We start from the raw sequence: 26,973 nt of genomic DNA, 5'->3' as shown, positions 1-26,973 counted from the left end.
GCCTCCAGCTGTCCCCACTCTCCATGGCTGCCTAGGGTCTCCCAGCCTATGCACCAGGCCAGTCTGATGAGTGTAGCTCTCACCTCTCCTCAAACAAGCTTTCTGCAGCGCATAGAGACCATAACAGAGACCCACAACTGGTTAAAAATGTAGAAAATAAGTGGTCATGGGGTAAACAACCTCAACTGATACAATTATAACACAACCTTTCCATTTACCCCTCAGAGAGGAGTGAGAGCTCGGAAAGACTAAAGACAGTATCTCCTAGACAGGACAGGGGAACTACACTCATGAAATCTCAACAATATTGCTAAACAAGATTGGCTAACGATACTATCACTCAATATGCCAATGTTGATGGGGCAAAGCCCCATCCCTAGAAGCAATCAGTGGCTGCTGAGGGAGGAAGTAGAGAGGGAGATAGAAACTCAGACAGACAGGTCAGGTTTTTCCAGGCACAAGCCCCTGACATTCAATCACAATGGTCAGTCCTAACACAAGTACACAAAAGCATCACTAAATGGACTCAGTAGGGTGTGTGTGTCTGTGTGTATACACATATATGTTTGTACCTCTGTGTGTGTGTGTGTGTAACAATAAAGAAGTAATGAATTTGAAAGGAAATAGGGGACATCCAAAGACTTGGAGAGGGAGAGGGAAAGGTAGAAATGATGTTAATAAAGTACTCATGTACGAAATTCTCAAAAAAAAAAAAAAAAAAATTCAGGGGTTAGAGAGATGCCTACAGGCTAAGAGTACCTATTGCTGTTGCAGATGGTCCAAGTTCTAGCACCCACATGGTGGCTCACAACCATCTGTAACTCCAGTTCTGGGGGGATCTGATACCCATTTCTAACATCTGTAGGCACATGGTAAACATATATACAAAGAACATATATCCCCACTTTGAAAACTGAAAAATCACACTGACCAAGATTACTTAATGGATTTGCCTTGACTTTACTTCTATTATCACACTTGTAATCACCTACACTACACAACCAAACAGTCCCGAACTCGCAGTGGCTTCTACGACCTTGACGTGGTGGCGCACGCCTTTAATCCCAGCACTTGGGAGGCAGAGGCAGGCGGATCTCTGTGAGTTCGAGACCAGCCTGGTCTACAAGAGCTAGTTCCAGGACAGGCTCCAAAACCACAGAGAAACCCTGTCTCGAAAAACCAAAAAAAAAAAAAAAAAGAAAGAAAAAAAGAAAACCACTCATTTCTGGATAATATCTAAAACTTACCATTCTTTCTGAGGTTTCAAATAGAGTGGCATGTTTCTTTGAAATTATGGTTCCAAGTATTAAAAAAAAAAAGAAAAAAAAACTCTAGCCAAGGAGAAGGGCACAGGGAAGAGAGATAATGAAATAATGAAAACAAATGGGAAATAAGCCAAAGTAAATTGATCAAAGCTGAAGTTATTTTAAAAATTACTCAAATAATGTGACATCTCAGAAAGGAAGAGATAGAAAAGATATGCTTCCAACTTGCTACAATAGAGGCATCTTCCCTTGTTCTGATGTAAATTTTACAGAACCAAAAGGTTTATGCAAAGGGAAGCGCCACCCACAGCCAAAGCTTCACAGAACCACTTTTCCCACCGGAGTTAACTGTACTCACGTCAACATCCTCTTCGGTAAAGGTTTCCGGGTCTTCTCCCATCATGTTGGCTAAGTGTCTCTTCCCTATGTTGAAGTCTTCAATCTGCTTTTTAATAAAATCCTCTGTATATGATTCCTGTCTTGAAGCCTGGACATTCTTCTTTGATGTTACAACTGTGGTATGGATTAGCTTTAATAGCTAAGGAACAGAAATGGAAAGAAAAGAAAGTTTTTGAAATTAAACAGTGATTTAACAGGTCACTGTCTCTAAACAAAAAATCCTCAGTCAACAGGCATTCAGAAACAAGCAAACAAAAAGAAGCCTTCCAACCAAGGTGCTAGAACTAATAATCCGCTCAGAAACTTACAAGTCCATTAAGTCAGGAGCATCTCAACTCATCAGAGCTGAAATACCCACAAGCAGCATGCTGTGCGTCTTGACTGTAAATACCACTGTTGGTACTGTTAGGTCCATGACAGTGAGCTGTCACACTGAATGTATAAACAATAAGGAGAACATGACCACATAAAACAAAGAAACAAACATGCCAGGCGTGGTGGCACAAGACTTTAATCCCAGCACTCAGGAGGCAGAAGCAGGTGGATCTGGCTAAGTTTGAGGTGATCCTGGTCTACAGAGTTCCAGAACAGGGTGGTTATACAGAGAAACCCTGTTTCACAAAACAAACATACAAAACCAGGCAGCATGCCTTTAATTGGCACTCGGGAGGCAGAGACATTTGAGGGTGGTGGTGGTGATGGTAACAGTGGTAGTTAGTATCTGTGAGACCAGCCTGGTTTACTACAATCAGGCTTCCAAATCGCTAGGGATACATAAACAGAACTCTCAACAAACAAACAAACAGGCAACTGCGTGAATCAAGCAGATAAGGGGATTGAGGACGGTATCATGGCCTTGTGGGCACGCCCCTTGTTTGAAGGAGAAACACGAAAGTGTAGGTTTGGCTGAGGACTTTATTCTCCTCCCCATATATACCTTATATTATATATTAACTTATATATTATATAAATTTATATAATGAAGAAAATAACCCTATAAGAAAAGTATTTCACTCAACATTAAGATTTCTCATCAATTGGCTCAACATGCTAACTGTAAATGCAGGCTTTCCTGTCTTTCTTGAGGCAGCAGCAATCATACTTGCTGTTGTTGGTCTTCCTTCGCTACAGCTCAACAAACTTCCTTCCAAGGATGCACACAGCAGAGATGTGAGACAGAGGGATGTATCTATTAAAATTTACTGAAGTTGGGCATGGCAACACACACCTTTAATTCCTATTTGCAGAAAGCTGCCAAGTCTGAGGCTAGCCTGAGTTACACAGTTAGAACCTGTCTCAAAATAAACAAAACTGGGATTGGAGAGACACTTCAGCAGTTAAGAGAGCTTGTTGTTCTTCTAGAGTGTTGAGGGCTAAGCCGATCTTAGACTTTCCCTACACCCTGGTGTATGGAGAAGGAACACAGTTCCTTTTCTAAACCAGGAACATAGTTGGCAGAGCCAGTCATAGCCTGGAACCAGGGCCTGGGGAGCTTATCTCTGAGACCCTGGCGTAAGGAAGAAACGTAGTTCCTTCTCTGGAATCAGGAAGATATTTGGCCGAGCCAGTCATAGACTGGGCCAGAGCTTGGGGGAGTTGTGGTTTCAGATCCTGAGAAGTCAACTCTTCTTACCCTGGGGGCAATTGGTTATCTAGCCAATCCTTGAAATATTCCGCGTTCCCCTTGTGCAACACTGTTCAATTAGCTTCCCGCTGACTTCTGTCCCATAGTTTGATGTTTTTTTGCTGACTCTGTCCTATTTTCCCCTACAAAATAGCATGTAAGAAGCTGTTCTTAATAGGCTTTCTTAGCATAAGACATAGCTTATGCAAGGCCTCCTGAACCCTAGCTTTTCTATGCCCTCACTCATCTTCTGATCTCCTGGTCCTCTCTCAGGACCATGTAACTGAAGACAGACCTGCTGGTCCAGGTCACAGAGGACACCCATACCAAGCAGCTCACAGGCCCCTGTAACTCTGGCTACAGTGAACCTGACAGCTCCTTTGGTCACTTCAGGCACCCACATATATGGCATATACTCACACAGGCACATCAACAAAAATAAGTCTTTTTAGCAAAGCCAAAACTGATTGACAGACAATGTTGAAAAACCCTTGGGAATGGAAAATGGCAGGTATTAATTAATGCTACAGAAATATAACTCTTCCATATAAAGAAACACCTTATAGCCAAGGCAGAGAGGTAAAAGTCATTTCTTATGACTACTTTTTTTTTAATGTGTGTGTGTGTGTGTGTGTGTGTGAAATAAATGAGATGGTCTGCGAAGATTAAAGGGGAGGTATGATGAACCAAATACTTCCCTTTCAGAAGACAATGATACAGGGCTTAACGTGTAGTCACAGAAACTACAAGCAAGCATTCACACTGGTGCGAACCAGAGTTCCAACCACACTGCCTCTGTAATAATTTGTCAACCATTGCTTCCCATCGACTTGAATGCTGAGTATCTGACGAGAGCTGCATCCTATAGCACACAGTACCCTTCAGAATTAACCTTGTAAACCTCCTGGGATATCAATGCCTATACTTTTCATTTAAATCCTAGGCCCTAGAGAGGGTGTATAAGTGTGTGTGTGTGTGTGTGTACGTACATACATGTGTGTAATCTGAGGTTTTAGGGAATGAAAATACCCTATTTATGTTGGTTTTGATAGCTGTGGTTTCATCATCCACCTTTACATTTTTTATGTTTCTATCCACTTAGGAAATTAGATGATACCCACTCAGTTGTCCCCAAATCCTCTGCACTTCAGTCAAGCAAACAATCTCTCCTGCATACATTAATTCCCCTGTTCTGTTCTGGCCCCTTGTTTCTGCCTTCTGTGCAGTGCTTACACCTTCCTTCCTAAATTCTTCTCAATGTCCGCAGTCCCAGTTCTACTTCTGCAGTCACTCTGAATGTTTAGCTTTATTGCTGGTCTATCTTCAATCTCCATGCCTCAGTATCTTCCCTCAAGCATAGCCTAACATGCCCCAACTCAAAGCACTGTCCTTCACCTAAATTTTCTAACAATGTCCTTGATGATGTGAAATGGTTGTGGTAAAATGAGGTTTTGTTTGTTTGTTTTGTTGTTGTTGTTTTTTGGCCACCTCTTACTTAGAGAAGAACATCCCAAGCCCCTGGAGGGTAACTGAAACCACAGATAGCTTAAAAGCTCACATACTATTTCCATATATGCTTAACTTCTAAAGAGTAGCACAGCAGATTAGCAGCAGTAATTTACAACAATGTCGACATGTCTAACTAGATGCTGTGACCGAAAAAGTCCTATGAATGTGGTTCAGTACTGAGAGTCAAGACAGACACTTGAGGACTGGAGCTGACCACAAAGAGGGGAAGCCACAAAAGGGAAGGAAGGGCTGCTGTTGTGCATCCACCCGGTTACATGAGCATCTGTTTGTGGCTCTTCATCTGGGCTGCTGTTCCTTTGCTGCTTTGGTTCCTACATCTAGCATCTTCTCAAATGAGAGAGTTGATTACTGACTTGAAGCTTTCTTTCCTCACTTGATTTGTTTCTTCACTTGTCAATCATATTCTCTGGAGTTTGTGACATGAGATGACAGCTTTCCTAATTTTAATGTAAGTGAGGCCTAAATATATTTACAAAAGTTTTTACTGTTCATTTAAAAGACTTTTAGAGATGACCCTAATTTGGAACATTTTTATCTCAAAGACTTAAAAATACGACATCCTGAAATTTATAATACTTGTTATAACACAAGAAATAACTCAACGAATACATTTCTTCTTAAAGGTTCTAAATTATTCCAGTAATAAGCTCACAGAAAACATGCATACTGAGTGGAGTCTACTACTCACTTGTACAGTTCATGTAGGCGAAGCAGAATAAAACCAACCAACCAAACAGACAGTGTGGTTCTCGGAGAGAATTGGTTCTCGGAGAGAATTTCTTTGAACCATAAACAATCCTGATGGAAGCAGCTACTGGTTCTATCCCCAACTGCAGAGCCATGATGCCAGAATTTTCATCAAACTTTTGTTCAAGGAATAGTATAGACACAACGTGACAAATTTGTTTCTTTTTAAAGATAATCAGTGGGTCAGACAACTATAATTTCAATCAAGCTGGCTGCCAAAGAGGCAGATACATCCTGACAGCTCTGATGTCCCAAGTTTGGCCAAATGCCAGTGTCAACATTACTTTAACGGTATTATAGCAGTATCAGGCTGTTTCTTTTTAGTTTAATTGGATAAAAACGGAACAAAGAAGGCTGTGCTGCTACTTTGACTAGAAAAGTAGAAAAATACTTTGAGGAATTTTTAAAAAGGTAAAGACAGTTCACAACAGAAAACGTGAATGGAAAGAAACTATACAAGGACTCCAACAGAGGAAATACAGTGACCTCTTTGATAGATGTATAGTTGAATCAATTAGAAGCTTCTATGGATATAAGCAAAAGAAAGCTCCTTGATGAACTACGCAAAAGGTGTCCATGTTCCTATCAACAAGTCTATGAAACTCCCGGGTTCAAAAAACCAAAGTGAACCAAAAGACACAGGATCATTCTTGTCTGTAAGATCATTCAAATCATCAAGGACATCATGTTGGGTTTGGGGAAGATAAAAGATTTAAGTATTAATAAAATGCTTAGTAGAAAACAAAAAGTAAAAAGATTTTTCACCAAAATTTTGCAGCAATATTTTTCAAAATAGCAATGGTTCTACCAATTTTATTTGAAAAGTTAGATATATAAAAAGCTAAAATAGAATATCTACTCTATTAAACTATAATCATAGAGGGTTTTAAAACTCATGGGTTATTTTTCAAGAGCACCACGAAAGGAAACTTATCAATTGTTCACAATAATGCCAACACTATTTTGTTCATTTAGGACAAGTTTAAAATAAAAACAAACCAACCCTTCACTACCTAAAAGAGCAGAGCAGACACAGACAACGTAACAGAATTTCTAACTCCTCTGGCACCACTGAGACGGAGAAAAAATTAACCCATCTGCTTCTAGTTCCTTGCTTTTCCCCTTGTCTAAGACAACTAGCTATGCAGGGCACTTTCCCTAGCTTATACACCGCAGCATGGCTGCAGGGCCCAAGAGTAAAGCTGCTGTTCAAGAACTGGCAAGGAACTCGGATCTGCTGTAAGCAGCAACTCTCTGCCGATACAAACAGCCTTTTGACTTCATGCTAACAATATGGTCATGTGCTGGCTAGTTTTTGTCAACTTGTCAAAACTACAGTTAGCTGGAAAAGGGGACCCTCAAAGAAGAAACAGCCTCCATCAGATTGGCCTATGGGGTATTTTTTTGATTAATGATTGATGTAGTAAGGCCCAGTTATGGGTGGCACCACCCCCTCCCAGGAGTGGGGCAGGACAGGTAGTTCTAGGTGGTAAAAGAAAAGCTGAGCAAGCCATAAACAGTCAGTAAGCAGTGTTCGTCTGTGCTCTTCAGTTCCTGCATGGAGCTCCTGACCAGATTGACTCCCTTTGATGAGGGGCTGTAATGTCTATGCTCAAACAAACCCTTCCCTCCCCAACTTGCTTTGGGTCATGGATCTTATCACAACACAAAGAAAATACAGCTACTTTCTGTGAAGAGCCAAGAGGATGATCAGATATGACAGACCACCCACGACAGAGGGAGGCACTACGTGTAGCCATAATGTGCCTGGTTTGCTAACTCCAATCTCTGACTCTGTCCCTAAGCACTACCCAGGTATTTGTTGTTGCCAGAATCCACTATGATTTCTCTGCACCTGCTTATAACTTTGTGCAATTATAGCTTTCTAGTGCATAAAAACTACATAATATTTATAGATAATATATCAATAGCTCATACAAGCACATTCATATATATATATATATATATATATATATATATATATATATATATATATCTGCTGCAGAAGCGTCCACTTTCCTCTCCCCTCCCCTGGGAAGGTGCCCATACTCACCTCTCTAACCCTCTGCCGGCTCTAGAATGAATCGGGTAAACACATTTCCGTGGCTCTTCTGTTCTTTCTGCAAACCTCTCACAGCACATTACAGAGTCCAAGTATGTGAGGGTGAACTTTAAAACAAAGTTTGGTCACTCACACAGACTGCTACCCTTAACCAAACTGGGGAGGCTCGGAGATTTGTGACTGTGTTGGGGCATAATATAAATGGGCATACCGAAAGACCGGCAGAGGAAGTCAGCTGACAAGGGTCCCACCTGAGAACCAGGAGTCACACCCAACCAACGCCTGCTTCCTTTTCTTCATTGCATTAGAGTTTCTGAAAAAATTCTACTGTCACCCAAACCTCTGTCTATATCATTTACAGTACACACTTACCAGTGTCAACAAAATGCAAACACACTAGTTATGAAACGCATTTTATTACTCTATTACCTCTACTCCTTTCAAGCTGTTTACGACCTCTGAAGAGATTCCATAATTAATGGAACATGACCCAAATATGAAATGAGGGGAGTTAGTTGGACAGTGTTTTATTTGCTCATGAAGTCATTAATTCTTTTTTTTTTGTTTTAGAAAACATGGGCCCAAGAGAAATACAGCTATTAAAGTTGAATGCTGAAGTAGATAAGTGTTTTTTAATGCCAACATCAAGAAACATTAATATTTCTGACAGGCACTGTATAAAAAAAGGTTTCTAAATGTCTTTGTGAGTGTATACAAACGTGTGTGTGTGTGTGTGTGTGTGTGTGTGTGTGTAGGGGGCAGGGAGAGGTAGTTTGAAATAGGACGGCCCCAATAGGCTAAAATATTTCATGCTTGTTCCCTAGTCGGTAGAACTGTTTGAGGAAGGATTAGAAGGTGTGACCTTGTTGGAGGAGGTGTGTCACTTTTAGGTTTCGAAAGCCCGTGCCAAGCCCAGTCTCTCACCAGCCCCTCCTCCTCCCTCTCCTCTTCCTCCTACTGCTTGTGGATTAGGATGTAAGCTCTTAGCCACTACCTCACTCCCATACCTGTCTAGCTCCACGCTCCCACCACGATGATCACGACTAATGATCTGAAACTGTAAGCAAGCCCTCATTAAATGCTTTCTTTTACAAGTTGCCATGGTCATGTGTCTTTTCACAGCAAGAGAAAAATAACTAAGAACAGTGTGTGTGTGTATGTAACAATTAAGGATCTAAAGCAGTTAAGTTTTTCAGTTATTATTTAAGATGCATTTCATGTGGCAAAACATATGCTGTGGCGGTATTCAGGAATTTGGAGGGTCAGCCCTAAGACAACCATTCCTTAAGAGTGCTAAGGATCAATTTTCATGTGAAGTTGTCAACATTTGAGTACCTGGCTCAAGAGATGTGCTTGGTAAACATTTGACAAACTGGGATGGGTCATTTCAAGAGTGGACAAGGAAATAAATATTAGCAAAGGCCAGTACCATCCTCTGACATTAACAAGCAAATCCTGCTGCAGATAGAGAAAGGAACACTCCCCTATCTCAGTGACAGAATGAGAACTACAGCTGTCCTTGGGGACAGCGATATGAAATGCTGGAACTGAAGATACACGTATCATTTGCAAACAATAACCTCACATGTGAAAATCTCCACAGAAATGACAGCACAGAGCCAAAGCAACACACGTACTTTGACAGCATTAGTAGGAAGAAAGCAGTAAGCAATTAGAACTTGGCTTAGCCAAAATAAAAGACTTAGTTTTAAAAAAGTAAAAGGGATGTGACTCGAAAAGGTCTATCTTTTAAAAATATGCATGTTTACACATAATTATAAGAATATGGAAAAGACAGAGGGGTAGACACTAGGTTCAGAGTGTAAGAGAGGGAGAGCCCCATAAGCTCACTATCACAATAAAAATATTCTGTATGCCACAGTTCATCTTATGCAATTATGTGTATAAAGAAATATTCAACAGCCGATGGTGGTAGTGCACACCTTTAATCCTAGCACTCAGGAAGTAGAGGCAGGCTCTGAGTTCAAGGCCAGACTGGTCCACAAAACAAGTTCCAGGACAGACAGGGTACACAGAGAAACCTTGCCTCAAAACAAACAAGTAAATAAACAAAAAAGAGAAAAACAAAAGAAAAAATATCCAAAGAGATGTATAGAAGAAATAAAAAAGTCTAGCACATTTTCCAATTTACAAAAACAACAACAAAACCCCAGATGCCTGATGGATCAATGGACAGGTTGACTGCAGCACAGAAAAAGACGACCAGTCATTTTGCAAAACAGTTTTAAGATCCAGTACTTAACTTCTCTGCGGTATCTGGTTTTTGGTACTCTCTATTTAGAACGTTGTTTGCCAAGGCTCACTTCTTTGGCAGCACATTCTCGATCTCTTGAGGTCTCTTTTCTGGCCTGTTTGTACTTTACGGCCCTGTCCCTCTGCCTATTCCTGTACCACAACCTGTGTGTTATTTCATGGGCTTCAGCAAGCACCTGCAAGTTAACGGGACTTAAAAGTTAGGTCTCTCTCTATGTCACAAACACACCTACTGGAAATCTCCGGTGGAACGCCCCACAGACCGACACCTTAAATACAATCAGCCAACACTACACCCGTCTTCTTCCCTCTCTCGGTGGCCCTGTCAGTGGACCCGCGATGCAAGCAGGTAACAGACCCAAGCTGGAAATCACAGCTTCACACTGACCCCAGGATTGGGCGAAGCGGACAAAACTCTGCCCTCCAAAATGTCAGAAGACAAAGTTTCAGGAAAAAAATTACGGAAACTGAAGTTCCACAATGAGAGGCACTTGTATAAAGTCTCTGTCCCCCTCCACGGAGTACTGTTCCCCACGATGTCTTCCGGGTGGCAGCAGGGGTAAGCTCCCCTTCTCCCATGGGACTGATCGCCACACCTAGGCAGTCGCTAAGCTCCATCTGCGGGACGCTTTGCCTAGCCGCCCTCCTCACGGCCCAGGAAGAGGCTGCAGAGGAGCCGAACCGCCCACTCCCACACGGGACCTCCGATCTCTCCCCAACATTTCAGGGCCGGGGGCCACTACGGACAGCGGGCTGCCCAGGAAGGTGAGCCGGCTTCACATCACACAAACTGCCATCGCAGGCTTACCTGGGACCTGGGACCTGCCCGCCAGTCAGTCGCCGAGGTTGTCCAGTAGCCGGGCCTCTGGCAGAGGCTAACCCTAACCGCGTGAGAGAGCCGACGCGAAAGCGCCCGGCCACAGGACACACAGGGCGCCGCCATGTTGGCCGGGAGCGAGGGCCTGGAGGGAGGGGTAAGAGGCGGAGCCTAGAGACCACGCAGGCGCAGACCGCCCAAGCGGAACCCCTCCCTTGCAATGGGAGCTAGGGGGCGAGTCCTGCAGACCGGCCCCTCGCCGCTGATGGGTCCTCCCGGCTTTGGCTGCAGGTTGGTTTGCACGTGTTTTTTTCTGCTTGCCGCTAGCTGTAGTAGGAAGTTTTGCTCCCTGGACCCTCTTTCCAATTCCTGTTTGAGTCGCGGTCCCACACTCAGACAAGACTTTTGCATTCCTTGCTCCCATTCCATGAGTTTCAAGCTTGCTTTCTTGTCTGCCTGCTTTCCGAGAGCGGCCTTCTGACCCTCCTCCAGCTGCAGGCTAACCGTGCTAAGTTCCACCTCAGTCTTGTGTGAACCCTTAGCTGTGTGACCCACAGACTGACGAAACTCACTGCTCTGCTTTGCTTCAGGGCTCTCATTATGGTATTAACTCTGAACTTTGAAAGCAGTAAGAACAGTGTCTGCTTAGACAAGAATTGGCCTTGCCTTCTGGAACTTATAACTCCTAACAGAAACTCTCAGGGTGATTTCAACCAGGTACAAGTGATGGAATAAACCTCTCTAAGAGAAGTTCCCAACACGTTTAAAGGATCAATCGACATTTAAAATATACACAGAAAATGACATCAAAGTGACCAAGTAAGAGGCTGAAGAGATGGCTCAGCAGTTGAGAGCACTCGACGTTCTTGCAAAGGACCTGGGTTTGGTCCCTAGTATTCATGTGGCAGATCATATCTGTGTGTAATTCCAGCTCTGGGGCATCTGACGCTGCCTCTGTATTTCAAGGGCATCAGTCATGTCTGTGGTGTACATACGTGCAAGCCAAACACTCATACATATAAAATAGAAATCTTTTTAAAGTGATGATGTAAGGGCAGGCATTATATTCTTGTCACCTCCCAAAACAGAGTTCTAAGGAAGGAGTAATAACACGATTTCAAAAAACAGAAGAGGAAAACTCTAAGTGGAATATTTGTTATTAAGAGGAGGAGAGAGGGAATCACTGTTTTCCCCTTTGTTCGTTACTACCTTTTACATTAGTGAAAATCTCTTTAGTCTGTGGCCTGGGTTCAGGATTTGGTATTTGGAGAGCAGGATTTTAGAGCTCACTAAAATAGAGGTGTTGTGTGATGCTGGCCAGGGAAGCAGGAAGGCTAGCTGCAGATTGACGGTTTTTCCTCCTTTCCTCCAAATCCATCCCCTAGTCTCATCCCCAGCTCGGTAACAGATCTACTGTGGTCTCTCCTCACTCTCGCCGATAGATGGGTCATCCAGATAAAAAGCTAAACAGAAATGTCAGAGCTATTTGATGTTATAAACCAAAATGGACCTCACAGATATGTACACAATATTTAACCCAAAACACAGAATGTACTTTTTTTTCTTAGCACCTCGTGGAACTTTCTCCAATATTGACCACATACTTGTGAGAAGAAAGTGAGACTATCTTCTATAGATAGAAGACAATTGAAATAACACCCCATCCTTTCTGACCACCATGGATTAAAATTGGATATCAACAAAAATGGAAGCAACAGAAAGCTTACAAACTCATCAAAACCAAGCAACTCATGACCGAATGAAAAATAGGTCAAGATAGAAATTAAAGACTTTCTAGAATAGAATGAAAATGAATATCCAACATACCCAAACTTATGGGACACAATGAATGAAGTTTTAATAGGCAAGTTCATAGTATCAAGTATCTACATAAAAAAATTGAAGAGATCTCATACGAGTAATTTAACGGCACACCTGAAAACTATAGAAAGAAAGGAAGGAAGGAAGAAATCACATCCAAAATGAGTAGATGGCAAGTAATGAGCAAACACAGGGCTTAAATCAATAAAATAGAAACAAACGAAATACAAAGAAACAAAGAGTTGTTGAGTAAATCAATAAGACTGACAAATCCTTATCCAAATTAGTTAAAAGGTGAAAGAATATTCAAATTAACAAAATTACAGATGAAAAGGGAAACAATGGAAACTCAGGAAATTCAGAGAGTTATAAGGACATACTTCAAAAACTTCTGCTCTAGAAAATTGGAAAATATAAAAGAAATGGATAATTTTCTTGAGACATACCATCTACCAAACTTAAATCGAGATCAGATAAGCAACTTAAAAAGGCCTATAATTCTAGTGAAATAGAAGCAGTCATTAAAGTCTCCCAACCAAAAAAAAGCCCAGGGCCAGATGGTTTTAGCTCAGAATTCTACCAGACTTTCAAAGAAGAGTTGATGCCAACTCTCTTCAAATTATCCCACAAAATAGAAACAGAAGGAACATTGCCCAATTCATTTAGTGAGGCCACAGTTACTCTGAGACCCACCCCACATACACTCAACACAAAAGATAACTAGAGACCAATTTCCCTTATGAACACAGATGCAAAAGTACTCAATAAAATACCTGCAGAATAATCCAAGAACACATCAAAAAAGATCATCCACCATGATCAAATAGGCTTGATCCCAGAGATGCAAGGATGATTCAATGTACATAATTCAATAAACGTAACCCACCGTATAAACAAACTGAAAACCAAAATCCACAGGATCATCTTATAGATGCAGAAAAGGCATTTGGCAAAATACAACACTCCATGATAAAAGTCATAGAGAGATTAGGAATACAAGGGACATACCTCCGCATAATAAAGGCAGTTTCGAGCAAGCTAACAGCCAACACCAACTGAAATGGAGAGAAACTCAAGCAGTTCCACAAATTCAGGAGCAAGGCATGGCGCACACTCCCTCCATACCTATTCCATCCAGTACCTGAAGTCTTAGCTAGAGCAATAGCACAACTGAAAGAAATCAGGAGGGTGTGAATTGAAAAGGAAGAAGTCAAAGTATCTTTATTTGTAGATGATATGATAATATAAATAAGTGACCTGAAAAATCACACCAGGAAACTCCTATACCTGATAAACACTTTCGGCATAGAAGCTGGATATAAAATAAACTCACAGAAGTCAAGAGCCTTCCTATACACAAAACATAAAAAATAAAAAGGACAGTAGGACACAGAGACAGAAGCATAGAAGAAAACTATGTGAAGATATAGAAGATTATCTACAACACAAGGTCACACACACACACACACACACACACACACACACTACTAGAAACTAGGAAACGGACCTGGGGCAGATTTTATTCTCATAATTTCTAAGGAAATCGCACTGGACTTGGATATCCAACATTCAGGAACAAAAAGGAATACCCTTGTGTATTTTAAACCACTCTGTTTATGGTACTTCATTATAGAAGTCACAGTAAAAGAACTAGTGTGTTTTACTAGTACTAAAACAACTAAACAGTCCCCCAGTTTCTGATACTCCTTTCCTCAAAAGGTAGAACCCTCCCCTTAGGATCAGCTGACTGAACGATCTGCCTCTGAGAAGCAGTATAACGTGGAAGTCGTCTTTCCATTGTGCTTTGGATTTCCATCTCCTCTTTTCCTCCTCAGGGATCTTTTGGGGGAGAACCTGGATGTTCTCCATCTGAGGTAGCTGCCTGTTCTCAGAGACACAACTAGCCAGAAACTAGAGATTTCTGCTACTGTTCCTCCCAGAAGTGACCCCTCCCACCAAGACTTCCTATAACTACAGCCTCTAGCCATCTCTAGATTGTCACGTTCGGGCCATCCTGAGCCAGAACCATAGAGTATAGGTACTTGGGTGAAATCACAATGAGATAATATTTTAAACCTCTAAGATAGTACATAATTTGTTATGCAGGAATAGAGAACTCATCAACCTGGGAACTGGCTTAAAAATGCAAGTTCTTCAGTCTCCCCCACAAAACTCAGGACTGATTTATGCATTTACAGGGTGTTATCAGATTCTATTACATCTCTTACTATTAATTATTGTGATAGAACGTAACGCAAACACCATTTTACTCATTCTAAGCGTACAATTCAGTGGCATTAGGTATAGTCTCCTTGTCGTGCAAACGTCACTACCATCATGTTCACAATTCTTTGACCTTCCCCAATTGAAGCTCTGTCCTCATCAAGCACTGGCTGCTCAGTCATTACATCCCCAGGTCCCTCGAAACCTCCATCTTTCTCCTGGATGCATTTGGCACTCCTAGGGACCCTATACAAATGGAATCACGCAATGTTGGTCCTTTTATGGCCATCTTACTTCACTTGCAGGAGGCACAATATGCTTACACTTCAGCCGCAGTATCTTATATGCCAGAATTCACCTGTTTTTAAGGTTGAAGAAGGTTTCCTTATGTAGACGTTATATATATATATATATATATATATATATATATATATATATATATATATAGTTTCACTGATGGCCGAATGATATACATTTAGGTCATTTGGATGATTGTGAATTTAGATACATTTTGGATGTTGTGAATAATTCTGCTGTGCATATATTTGTATATATTAGCAAATATCTGTGTCAGTTCTGGGTTTTAATCCTTTTGGATATGTACCTAGTAATACAATTGGAGAATTTTTGTTTTTAATGTGAACAGATTTTTTTGAACTTCTATCAACACAGGCAATGCCTACAAAAGAGACTTTGCATTCTATTTAAATCTACAACTTGAAAAGTCTCTCATTATCTACATCCCTCCTAGCTAAATAAACAGTGTGCGTGCAATAAGAAAATGTGCAATGTAAATTTCCCTCAAATGGTAAAATATTTAAGAAGCAATTTCAGTATAGAAAGGCTGTATGTCAAGTTTCTATAATAGTTTTAAAATGAAATCTTGACTAAGTCTACGAATCTGTTCTCACAAGACGCATGCATATTGCCATATTAATTGAATTTTGATAAATTGAAAATAGAACAAGTATCTTCTTTGGTTTTAGTCACAGTGTGGCCCAAACCCATCCACTTGTGCTATTTACCTATGAGCTGTCAATTCTGTTTCTTATGAAAGACACAACACACACAGGGAGCTGTCAGTCAACGCTGTTGTGATGCTTCCAGCATCAGTTCCCAAGACAGGGTTATCAAAAATAAAACAAATCACGTGCAACAAAAGGGGGAATCAATCATGCTGTTTTGATGTGTGATGAAAATACCTTCAGTATGTACAAGTTCAGAGTCAATGTACATAGGCCCAGGGACTCCTTAACTTGCTTTATGTAGACTTTGCATAGGTTTTGTCATTCTGAAAGATGCATTTGCGTGTTTGCCTGGCACATGCAAGGACGAGAGTTTGATTCCTACACTCGGTCTCCCCCCCGCCCCCGCCCTCTCAAAAGCATATTAACATTAAAGGAAGTTATGACAATCAGGGGGTGAGTTTTAAAGTAGTTCCAGAGCTGGGGGAATAGATCATTAAGTAAAGTGTTCGACGTGCAAATATGAGGATCCGAGTTTGATCCCCAACACCAGTCATAGTGGTGCACACTTGTAATCCTGGCGCTGGGGAGGTGAAGACAGAACCCTGGGCCTCACTGGTCAGCCAGCCTAGCTGAATCAGTGAGTTTCAAGTCCTAATTAAAAATACCATAATGAAAAAAAATTGGTAAATGGTTTTGGAGGTGTGACACCTAAGATATCCCTCAGGCTCCTACACACATGCACAAGTAATTCCTCTACTTAAAATAATAGTGTGCTAAAAATGCATAGCTTGTGTTATCTGTATCTCTTTCTCCTCTCCCCCCTCTCACACACACCACACCACACACACACACACACACACACACACACACACTGGGGATTGAACTCAGAACAATGAGCATGAGTTTGGACTGGATATGTGATTCCCCTGTGACTGTGATTGATGCGGAGTGAATATAAAGAAGACCTAGTAAAAGAGAGCTAAGGATCCAAGAGTGTAAACTAGAAATATATAGGATGCTGGGACTTTACAAATAAAAAGAGAGATGAATATCATTAAAATCAGTAAAATCACAAAGGATTTGGCTAATAGACTTACTAATAAAATTCCAGAAAAGGAGAACCTACATTGAAACCCCTCAAGGCATAAAAGAGACTATTTTAGGCCAAATGGAGGAGGTACTATTTTACACAGCAGGGAAGGTGTCTTAAAAAGTGCATTGCTCATAAGACAAGATAGCACCTGAAAATGTAAATAAGTAGGAGGTAGCAACCCAGGCCTGCACAGTGAGAAACATTCTTAAGTGTGACTTTTGTCTCAGCCTTTGAAGGAAGTACAGACAAGGGCAAGAGGGATCTTGTGTCTACTTCAGAATCGGGATAGGAATTTAGATGGATTGTAGGGACAGTTCTAAGAAATGTAAAAAAGAAATACATTATTTGTGTGTACTCACGCACATAACCACATACAAGATAGATGTACATAGATACATCTGTCATCTATGTATGCATGTATCTATCATCTATCTATCTATCTATCTATCTATCTATCTATCTATCTATCATCTATTTAATCCTATCATCTATATCTAATATATAGGTATATCAATGCAAACATAAAAACATTAGATGGGGCTGGAAAGATGGCTCAGTGGTTAAGAGCCCACCTGTTTCTGTATTCAGTCTTACTCTCCTATGTCAGCTACTGTCACAGTGCTCCCTACTGCCTGTCTAAGGGTATTATATTTATCTGGCTTGTTTGGCAGTGATCAAAAAATGGCCTCCTATTTTATATCGTCTTTGGCCAACAGAGTGTTTTGGATGTGTATGTGAAGTTCAAACATGAGTTCCTTCAGTCAATCACATAGCACTTCTACCATGCCCTCCCTAACTTCCTCCTCGGTATCCTGTATCAGGCTGTTCTCAAGTTCAGGGTACACCTGTGTTTTCTACGGAACGTTTCCTGAATGAGGCATACATTCACTTCGCGAATCCTCCCCAGTATAGACATGAGCCTCAGAACTGCTCAGACTTTGCTTATTCAGAAATAATTAGAATTCTGAAGTCCAAAGGATTCTTCTAGAAAGGCCCTCCAAGGAACTGGTTATTTCATGATTTGGAGACATGGAATATCCTGTCCAACATTCCCAATGACCTGGCTGCCCAGCTGGCAAGTGGAAGGTGGATGTTTCAGAAATGGAGGTAAGAGGTTAATCTACACAAGGTCTAGTTAATCTTTATCAATATGTATTGAAGCATATTTTTGCAAGGCTCCGGTGACAGGAACCATCTGGGTAGTGAGATGAAACCTGCCTTTCAGCGGCTTATAACCTTATAGGGGGAAAAGATATTCACATAAATAGAATTCTAGAGAAACCGTGATAGAATCACGAAAGAATTGCAAAGTAATTTAAGAAAGCAAGAAGGAAAACATTGCTTCCTGCCAAATGGATCAAGATGGCTTTGTTTCCTAAACGTTTTACAGAGCTGCAAATCAAAATAAAGAAACTGTCTAACTCATTTCTCTTCTTTGGTGCGGAGCTGCTTCTAAACTTTCTGAGAACGATCCAACCATCCCATTTTTATACCTGCAAGGTAGAATTTTCTGTCTCAAGTCATCAAATCATGTGATTAAAAATTATCCTTCAATATCCTTAAATGACTTTTACGCATTTGCATGCCACCTTTCCTATTTCCACTAAAGAACATTCCCAGCCGTTTTCCAAGTGTTTTTTTTCCAAAATCAAGAATCAGATCTGATATCTGAAATTGTGTCCAATTTCAAAGATCGGATCATCACCTAGCATGTGATTAAACTCTTTATGAATAGACTTTGCTGTGATTAAATTGTAAACACCTGCATGATGCTATTTTGACTTGAGACTGTCTTAAAGGAACACTTTATTCTGAGAAATATAGATTTCTTGAAATAAGCATATCATTTTGCAACCAAGCTGTTAAGGAGACATTCTTAATGACCCTTGAAGCTTTGACATACTTACATTTATATGATAACGCCATGTTTTTCTGTCATCCTAATTATATGTTGAACATACTGTAGATATACATTGGTGACCTCACGGCAAGCAGCTGTCAAATAATTATATATTCTTAATCTTTCTTTTTCATTCAGGTCAGCATGTTTGTTTGTGTTTAAGAAACCAAAAATTTAATTTAGAAATTGACATGCTCATACTATTTATAGGATAATCAAGCTGATAACATGAATTGGTATGATTTCTGCATTTTCAAAACAAATATGTGTACATTTGACTTATTGTTGAAAGAAGAGATCTTGAGAAGCACGATAGAATTTTTAGCCTTTGACATTCCATTTGGTATGGTAATAGTATATGATGTCAACAGGAAGGGTAATGAAGGCTGGTTGGTCGGCTCAGGGGGTAAAGGTCCTTGCCTCTCAGCCTGATGATCTGAGTTCAGTCCCTGGAACCAACATTGTAGAAAGTGAAAACTGGTTCCCAAAAGTTGCCCTCTGACTTCCATATACACAGCATGGCATATGCACACACACACACACACACACACGCACACACGCACGCACGCACGCAACACACATTTAATAATACTGGGAGCAAATGTTGTAGATGCATGTCTTGCTAATAATAAGAGACTCTTGCTAAATGATGGGTGTGACCATGTGTTTAATCCCCTTGCATTCATTTATGTGGCCAGTTGGAGGCAGCAAAAACAACTCTAACTAGTTACAGTGGAAAGGGATATACTCCACTCATGTGTTCATTAACTTGCATGATCATTGAGAAGGAAGGTAGCCTTGGCCACAGTTGGACTTTGGGAGTATCTCCCAGCCCCTGCAACTTCATTACCTCTCACAATAACAGGGATAACTATGTTGAGTCCACCTACTCTCCATCACTGAACTCAGCTAGCACTTTGTCTCATTTGAATGTCTCTGAGAACAGACAATTCTATCGTCAGCTCTAGATTGACATGTTAACAATATAAGAGCAGTAACTGTTGAACTATTTTGCATGCTGCTCCAGGATGGACCATTTTGCCGGCAGTATCCAGAACATGGGTTTGTTTGTTTTGTGTGAGTGTCTGTGTGTGTGTGCTTGTGTGTGCATGGGTGCATACATGTGTACATACATGCTAATGAAGGCCAGAGGATAACCTTGGGTATTCTTCCATAAGAGTTGCCCACCTTGTTTGTTAAGTTAGCATCTCTCACTGACAAGGCTAGTCTGGCTGGCATCCACGTAGGCTCCCCATTTCCACTCCAAGAATGCATGATTACAAACGTATAAAACCACGCCTAGCTTTTCCTGGGGGTGTGGGGGTGGAACGCATGTCCTCATGTTTGGAAAGTAAGCATTTTTTTTCCAGCTGAACAACATCTTCAGTCTCCATAGATGCTCTAGAAGGAAGGAAGTTGGAATGGAAATTGAAAGTGGCTTTTGAGACAGCCTCTTAATAAGCACACTGCAGAGAGGTCTTAAGGATCCACTAAGTGACTAGTTGAGAGGAATTTGAGGTCCTTTCAAAGACTGTAAGGACATGGGCCATATCTGCTCTCTATATGTGGTATTCCTGACCTGGTGGTTGTCATTTTTGCCTTTCTCCACTTTTCTTCAGTAGCCAACATCCCTCTATAGATTATTCTGTAACTTTTAAAATCCTGAGGGTATTAACTTACAAATTTGTAATGTTGATCCCTTACCTGAATTGAGAATGTGCACTGAGATTTTTGTGAGTATGTATGTGTGCACTTTCTACAGAAACTGACAGTTAAATATATTTGGCAGTCCTAAGAGGGACTGGCCATTACACATTAGAGTGTGATTATGTGGTGAAGTTGTTTTCCTCTATATTCATCCATCTATCCACCATCTCTCCATCCATGCATCCATCATCTCTGCAGTACTAGGGCTCAAATCCCTTCCTAATTCATGTGAGCAAAACTCATAGAAACTAAAGAAGCACACACAGGGCCTTCTTGGGTTTGCATTAGGTCCTTTGTGTATATATTACGGCTTCCAGTTCAGTGTTTTTATGAGATTCCGAGTGAGTAATTGAGTGGTTCTCAGATTCTTGGGCCTTCTCTTGGGCTCTTTTCCTTGTATTAGTTTGTCTTGTCCAACTTTGATGGGATGGATTTTGCTTTACCTTATATTTTATTTTGCTATATTTTATTATTATCACTTAGCAGCATATTTTATTATTATCACTTAGCAGCCTGTTTTCTAATGAGAGACAGAAAGGGAGTGGATACAAAACTGTAATGTAATATGTATATATATATATACGTATATATATCAGTATATTGTTTGAAAAAATCAATTTTCAATAAAAGGAAAAAAGAATTGAAAAATAAGCTGAGCTATGGACAGGAATCAGTAGCATGACATTCTCTCTCACTGAGACCCTTGCAACTACTGTTCTAATTTTTGTCCTTACGAGTGTAACTAGGTACCTCAAGAAAGGAAAACAGGATGGAGACATGGCTAAGCTGCTAAGATCATTTGTTACTCTTACAGAGGACCCAGGTTTGTTTCTCAGCACCCACATTGAGCATCTCATAGCTGACTGTAGTTGCATTTCAGATCTAATACACTCTTCTAGTCACCGTAGGAACTATACATACGTGGCACACATATAGGCAAGAAGGCACACACACGCGCACACACGCACAAACACGCACACACACACTCAAATAAATATTTTTAAAAAGCAGAACCAATTCTGTGTTCCGTGACCTGTTTGTGTGTTTCACTTAGCGTAGTGGTTCGCGGGGTTTGTCTAGGCTGTAACACGTGCCAGGATTGCCTTTATTTTAAAGACTGAACAGTAGCTTATCAAAGGAACAGACCACTTGTTGCCTGAGTGTTGCTCACTGGCAGAGCACTTGTCCTGAATGCCCAAGGCCCTGGGTTCAATCTCAGCTCAGAAAACTGAACACAAACAAAAGGTACATGTAATTACCTTGTTACCCACCTGATTGCTGATGGCAACCAGCTTTGCTCCCATGTTTTCGCTTGTAAATAACATTGCAACGTGGCTGCTGTTCACTTGGAAGATTTTTGCACAACATGATTCTCAATCTATTTGTATTTCTTTGTTTAAAATATCTTAGAGATGATACATATTTGGATCATTTTATTTGTATGCTCTTAATGGAGATTTTAATTTAGTTACATTCAAAACAATTCTATTTTCTACATGTATTTGTAGCTTTTTGTCCATTTCCCATATTGTTGCCTTTTTGTTTGGTTAACTTTTATTATCTGCAGTGGGATATCGTAATTTTATCCTTTCTTTCTATAGATATTTTCTTTGTGGTTGACATGGAAATTACATCTAATTGCTAAAATTATCAATAATAAAATTCTCCTCTTTTAACAGTAGTATAGTTATTAATGTCACAAACTTACAATTTTTAACATTGTAGGTCCAAAGCTCAAAAACATAGTTATTGAGTTTTATAGATTGATTCCTTAAATATGTAGAAAACCAAGTGAGAAGATTATAGTGATAACTATAGTAGTACCAACTTTTAGACTGGTAATTATTTTTAATGTCTTTGTCTTAAGTAACGTAGGGAAAATAATGGATATAAACATATGTCAAACACTATTAGCCTTTTTTTTCTCTTTTTCCTTTTCCCTCCCTCCCTTCTTTCCTTCTTTCTTCCTTTCTTTCCTTCTTTCTTTCTTCCTTCCTTCCTTTCTTTCCTTCTTTCCTTCTTCCTTTCTTTCTTTTTCTCTTTTCTTTTCTTTTCTTTCTTTCTTTGTTTTTTTGGAAACATGGTTTGTCTGTGTAGCCCCGGCTCTTCTGAAACTCTCTCTGTAGACCAGGCCAGTCTAGAACTCAGATTCACTTGCCTCTGCCTTGTAAGTGCTGGGTTTGAAGGTGCACACCACCACACCTGGCTAAACTATTAGCTTTTCTAATTGCCATGTACAGGTCATTACTAGTTGCAGATCATGGCTTATGGGTTCTGGGTCCCTGAAGCTTCTCCTTAGCTAGGAATATCTTCTTTTGTTCTTTCTTTCTTCTTATTGATTCTCTGTGGATTTCACATCATGCATTCTAATCCCACTTATCGTCCTATCTTCTCGAATGTGCTGTGTCTTTGCAACCTCCCCCAAAATCAAAGCCAAATTAAAAATAAAAAACAAGAAAAAGCAAAAACAAAAACCAGAAAAGAAGAAACTTATTGTGGAAGATATAGTGTGGTTGTCTTAATTAAGGTTACTATTGCTGTGAAGAGACACCATGACCATGGTAACTCTTATAAAGGAAACATTTAATTGTGGTTCAGAGGTTACAGTTAAGAGGTTGAGCATGGCAGCGTGCAGACAGGCATGGTGCTGGAGAAATAGCCAAGTGTCCCACGTGTAGCAGACAACAGGAAGTCAACCGAGAGTCACCTTCTGTGGTATCCTAAGTATAGGAAGCTTCAAAGCCTGCCACCACAGTGACATTCTTCCTCCAACAAAACCACATTTCCTCCAACAAGGCCACACTTCTTAAGAGTGTCATTTCCTTTGGGGACCATTTTCTTTCAAACCACCATAGGGGTCCATTGAGTCACACAGTTTACCCTCCAGTCCATTCTTCTTCACTTAAAAATGTTCATTGCCACAAGTCATTGGTCTGACTCAAGGCCTCTGGTTTCATGGGCTCTCAGTGGGGCTCATCCTGGATGTCCTGTGTCATGGAGGTTCTGCTGTTTTGGATCTATAGGTTCATCCGCTTGACATGCTCTAACAGTTCATAGATGAGGTGGATGTTAGGGTGGGTCAACTCAGTTCTGGTTCTGGGTCTGGGAGATAGGTGGGTTGGTCAGCTCATTAGCTTTTCTTCATCCTCACTGCCCAGATGAGTTCTCCAGTATTGCCTCAACTAACTCCTTTGATGCAGCCTACAGCTCTTGTGACCAGTTCTCCTGCTCTTGGGCCCTCAGATCCAGGCCCCCCTAACTTATATCACCAGAGCCAGCTCTATAGTTTTTCCCAGGCAAGATGCAGGGTCCTCTCTTCTGATTGTTGTAGGGGGAAATGCGAGAGGGTGGTGGGGTCAGCTTTCCTGCTCTCATGCCTTCAGGTCTACCACACCTGCACCTCTGAAAACAGAGTCAGCTCTAGTGTGCTGCCCAGGTGGAGTGCAGGGTTCAGTCTCTTGTATGCTACAGCTGGTGTAAGGCAGGCTTAGTTCTCTCACTCTAGAGACCCCAGGCCAGCTCTCTCGCATCCCACATGTAGCGAGGGGTAGAGGGGGGAGGGCATCTTTCCCTCATCCATGCCACCACATGGCAGACAAGGGTCAGGGTGGGGGTCAGCTCTCCTGCTGTACAATCACTGTAAACATAGCTACAGAGTCTTCACTAATACTGTTGGAAGCTGAGATCGACCAAAATTTAACTGTAATTCTCTGGTTTGAGATCTTCCGTGAATTCCAGAGTTCCAAAATGGCTATGTCTGGAAGATCCTACTCAGTTGATTCAGTTTAATTTCTATCGTGAAGATCTTAATAGTATGCTCCAGCAGATGGTTGTCCACCACGCAGGGCTATTCTTAGATGGGAAGCAAACACTACAGTGAGTTAAACCTGACCTAAGACTTCTCTTAAGAAGTGATATCTTCTTGGTAGAAGGGAGGCCAACAGCATCACAAAAACCATCCTTTTCTAAACTCAGAGGCTGAAGGTCATCTTTCCATCACTCTAACAAGTACCCTAGACAATCAGTGTTCAAAGAGAAAGCTTGGCTCACGTTTTGCAGGACTACAGTCTATGTAACGTTTGGACTGTGTTAAGGCTGGTGGGAATGAATATGTGTGATGGGGCAAAAGCACTCATCTGATGACCAGGAATGAAAGAAATAACTGGGGTCAGGGTCCCATGACCTTCTTTTACTATTCCAATGACTCAACGATCTCCCCTAGGCTTTGTCTCTCACAGATTCCATCTCCCCATGATGCCACCTGGCTATCAAGTCTTTAGTACATGTGCCTTGGGGGACTTTCAAAACCCAAACTGTCATACTGAATGAAAGGTTTCGTTTTCCGCAGTTGTCAGTCGGATGACTTTCTTGACAATTAAATTTACTGAAGAATTTTATAGAGAAGGGAGAGGGACTTGAACAAAATGTCCAGATGTCATCTGTTAAAAAATGTTTTATGGAGACAATAAAAAATAACATCAACAAGCACTAAAATTTTAATTAAAATATGATTTACAATGCTGCTCTGCCCCGCTACAAGCATTCTTATTGGTAGAAAATAACATTGCTCATATCCTGAGGACACTCGAATACCCCATTTGACTTTTTTAGTCTCCCACCCAGAACTGCACTCTGCTCTCTTTTCTATGCCCAGGAGCATGGAATTCTCTTCAGTGCTTCCAAATCCACAGTATCAATCCCTCCCTTTCATTGCTGGCTCCATCACTAAATAGATGTATATTATGTTCTCTTGCCTTCTGCTCTGAATATTCCAAGTATTGCATTTCTGTCAATTCATTGATTGAAGAGCTTCCCTCACAGAATGTTGACAGCTGTTTCAGGCATTTACTAAATAACTCGGGTAACAGCTGCAAATGGATTGGCTAAAGAAGATTTGGAACCATGTCATTAACATTCATCAGATTCACCCAGTTCCATTGAAAAACCCCTTCATCACAAAAGTTGACTAGCAGGAAGCCGCTCTCAGGAAGCTTGCTAAGAGTCCAAACAGGACTGGCTAGTGCTTAGCTCTCCACTAGCTGGCTTGGAGTGGAAAGCATTGATATGCTTGCAGTTAAGTAAGTTAGAATGCTGTCTATAACTAACTTTGTCTCCTTTGTCCATGTGAGAAAGATATGGAGAGTTAATATGTATACTGCACACACAAATCCAGGGGTCTAGCTCACTGAGGATGCTGGTTTCATATAATGTGCTATAAAGCCCTTGTACTTGAGCAGATGGAATTCCCCAGACATACAATGGAAGTGACCTCAACACCTCACTCATTAGCTTTCTGAACACACAGGACTGTCTTCATGGAAAAACTTAAGTATCTTGGTCACCATGAAGGTCAAAAGTGTACTAAAATTCTACAAATAAACATCCAAATACTACTGATAGATATTTAGTGTGGTGTAAACATGGGCAATCTTTCTTTTTTCCTAGATGTTTAATATAATGTTATTTGAATGTATAATTCTTACATAATTGTAAGAATAAACTTTAAATTAAAACACATAAAGGACAAGCTACTTTCAGAGGTAAAAAAAATTCCCTGATCTTTCAACTATCATAAAAGGATCTTCAGTTTGAAAGGAACCTTCCCAGGGGCTGATTCCACAGATCTATAAGTAGATATTACAGTATTTGTTGTGTAAACAGTTCAAGGATTTTATTTATTTATTTATTTATTTATTATGTATACAATATTCTGTGTGTATGCCTGCTGGCCAGAAGAGGGCACCAGACCTCATTACAGATGGTGGTGAGCCAACATGTGATTGCTGGGAATTGAACTCAGGACCTTTGGAAGAGCAGGCAATGCTCTTAACCTCTGAGCCATCTCTCCAGTCCCAGTTCAAGGATTTTAAAATAATTTGTACTCTTTAAGAAGAGAGGATTCTCAAACATGGATTTGTATTAAAAATGATAATATGTGATTATTACTCAAGCTGAAAATATGAATATCTGTACAGCCAAACTTAATATACATAAGGGATAGAATGGTGCATTTAACTCAGTCTGTCAGGTTTCCAGATAACAGAATTTGTTCAGACAACTCGGCCAACAAGAATTTATCTATCCTTGTTCTTTTAGTTAGGTTTCTCTTGCTGTGAAGAGACACCATGACCACAGCAACTCTTATAAGGGAAAACATTTAACTGGGGCTGGTTTATAGTTTCAGAGGTTTAGTCCATTATCATCATCATGGCTCTAAGCACAGTGTCATACACATAGACATAGTACTGGGGAGGTAGCTGAGAGTTCTAAACATCTGGATCCACAGGCAGCAGGAAGAGAGAGTGACACTGGGTCTGGCTTGAAACCTTAAAACCCACCCCCAGTAACAGTTATACCAGAGTGAAGGACCCCAAGAGAAAAGGATCCTACCGACGCCTTGACTTTTAGCTTCCGGGATCAAGGGGAAATACATTTCTGTTGTTCAAAGAAATTAGTCACGTTACTTCCTAATGGCGTGCTTATCAATCTCACGTATCAAAATGTAGTTAGTGAGGGTGACTCAGTTAAGGGCGTGCATGGCAG

General features: G+C 40.7%; 1 protein-coding gene and 1 long non-coding RNA gene across 2 annotated transcripts in view; one reads left to right on the top strand and one right to left on the bottom strand.

Annotated features, from left to right (window-relative positions):
- The window catches only part of Mrps9 (mitochondrial ribosomal protein S9), a 45,587-nt gene extending 34,731 nt beyond the window's left edge, over window positions 1-10,856 (bottom strand). The window contains exons 1-2 of the mRNA XM_057794441.1: window positions 10,710-10,856; window positions 1,624-1,803 (exon numbers count right to left, since the gene is read on the bottom strand). Of these exons, the coding sequence (XP_057650424.1) occupies window positions 1,624-1,803; window positions 10,710-10,844 (315 nt within the window). The 5' untranslated portion in view covers window positions 10,845-10,856. The remainder of the gene's footprint in view (window positions 1-1,623; window positions 1,804-10,709) is intronic.
- Window positions 10,857-10,933: 77 nt separating this feature from the next.
- LOC130890497 (uncharacterized) overlaps window positions 10,934-26,973 on the top strand; it is a 71,983-nt gene continuing 55,943 nt past the window's right edge. Inside the window, exon 1 of the long non-coding RNA XR_009058760.1 lies at window positions 10,934-11,009. This is a non-coding gene — a long non-coding RNA (uncharacterized LOC130890497). The remainder of the gene's footprint in view (window positions 11,010-26,973) is intronic.

This window comes from Chionomys nivalis, chromosome 19, assembly GCF_950005125.1.
Source record: "Chionomys nivalis chromosome 19, mChiNiv1.1, whole genome shotgun sequence".
NCBI lineage: Eukaryota > Metazoa > Chordata > Mammalia > Rodentia > Cricetidae > Chionomys > Chionomys nivalis.
This window is presented reverse-complemented; position numbering and strand designations above follow the sequence as displayed.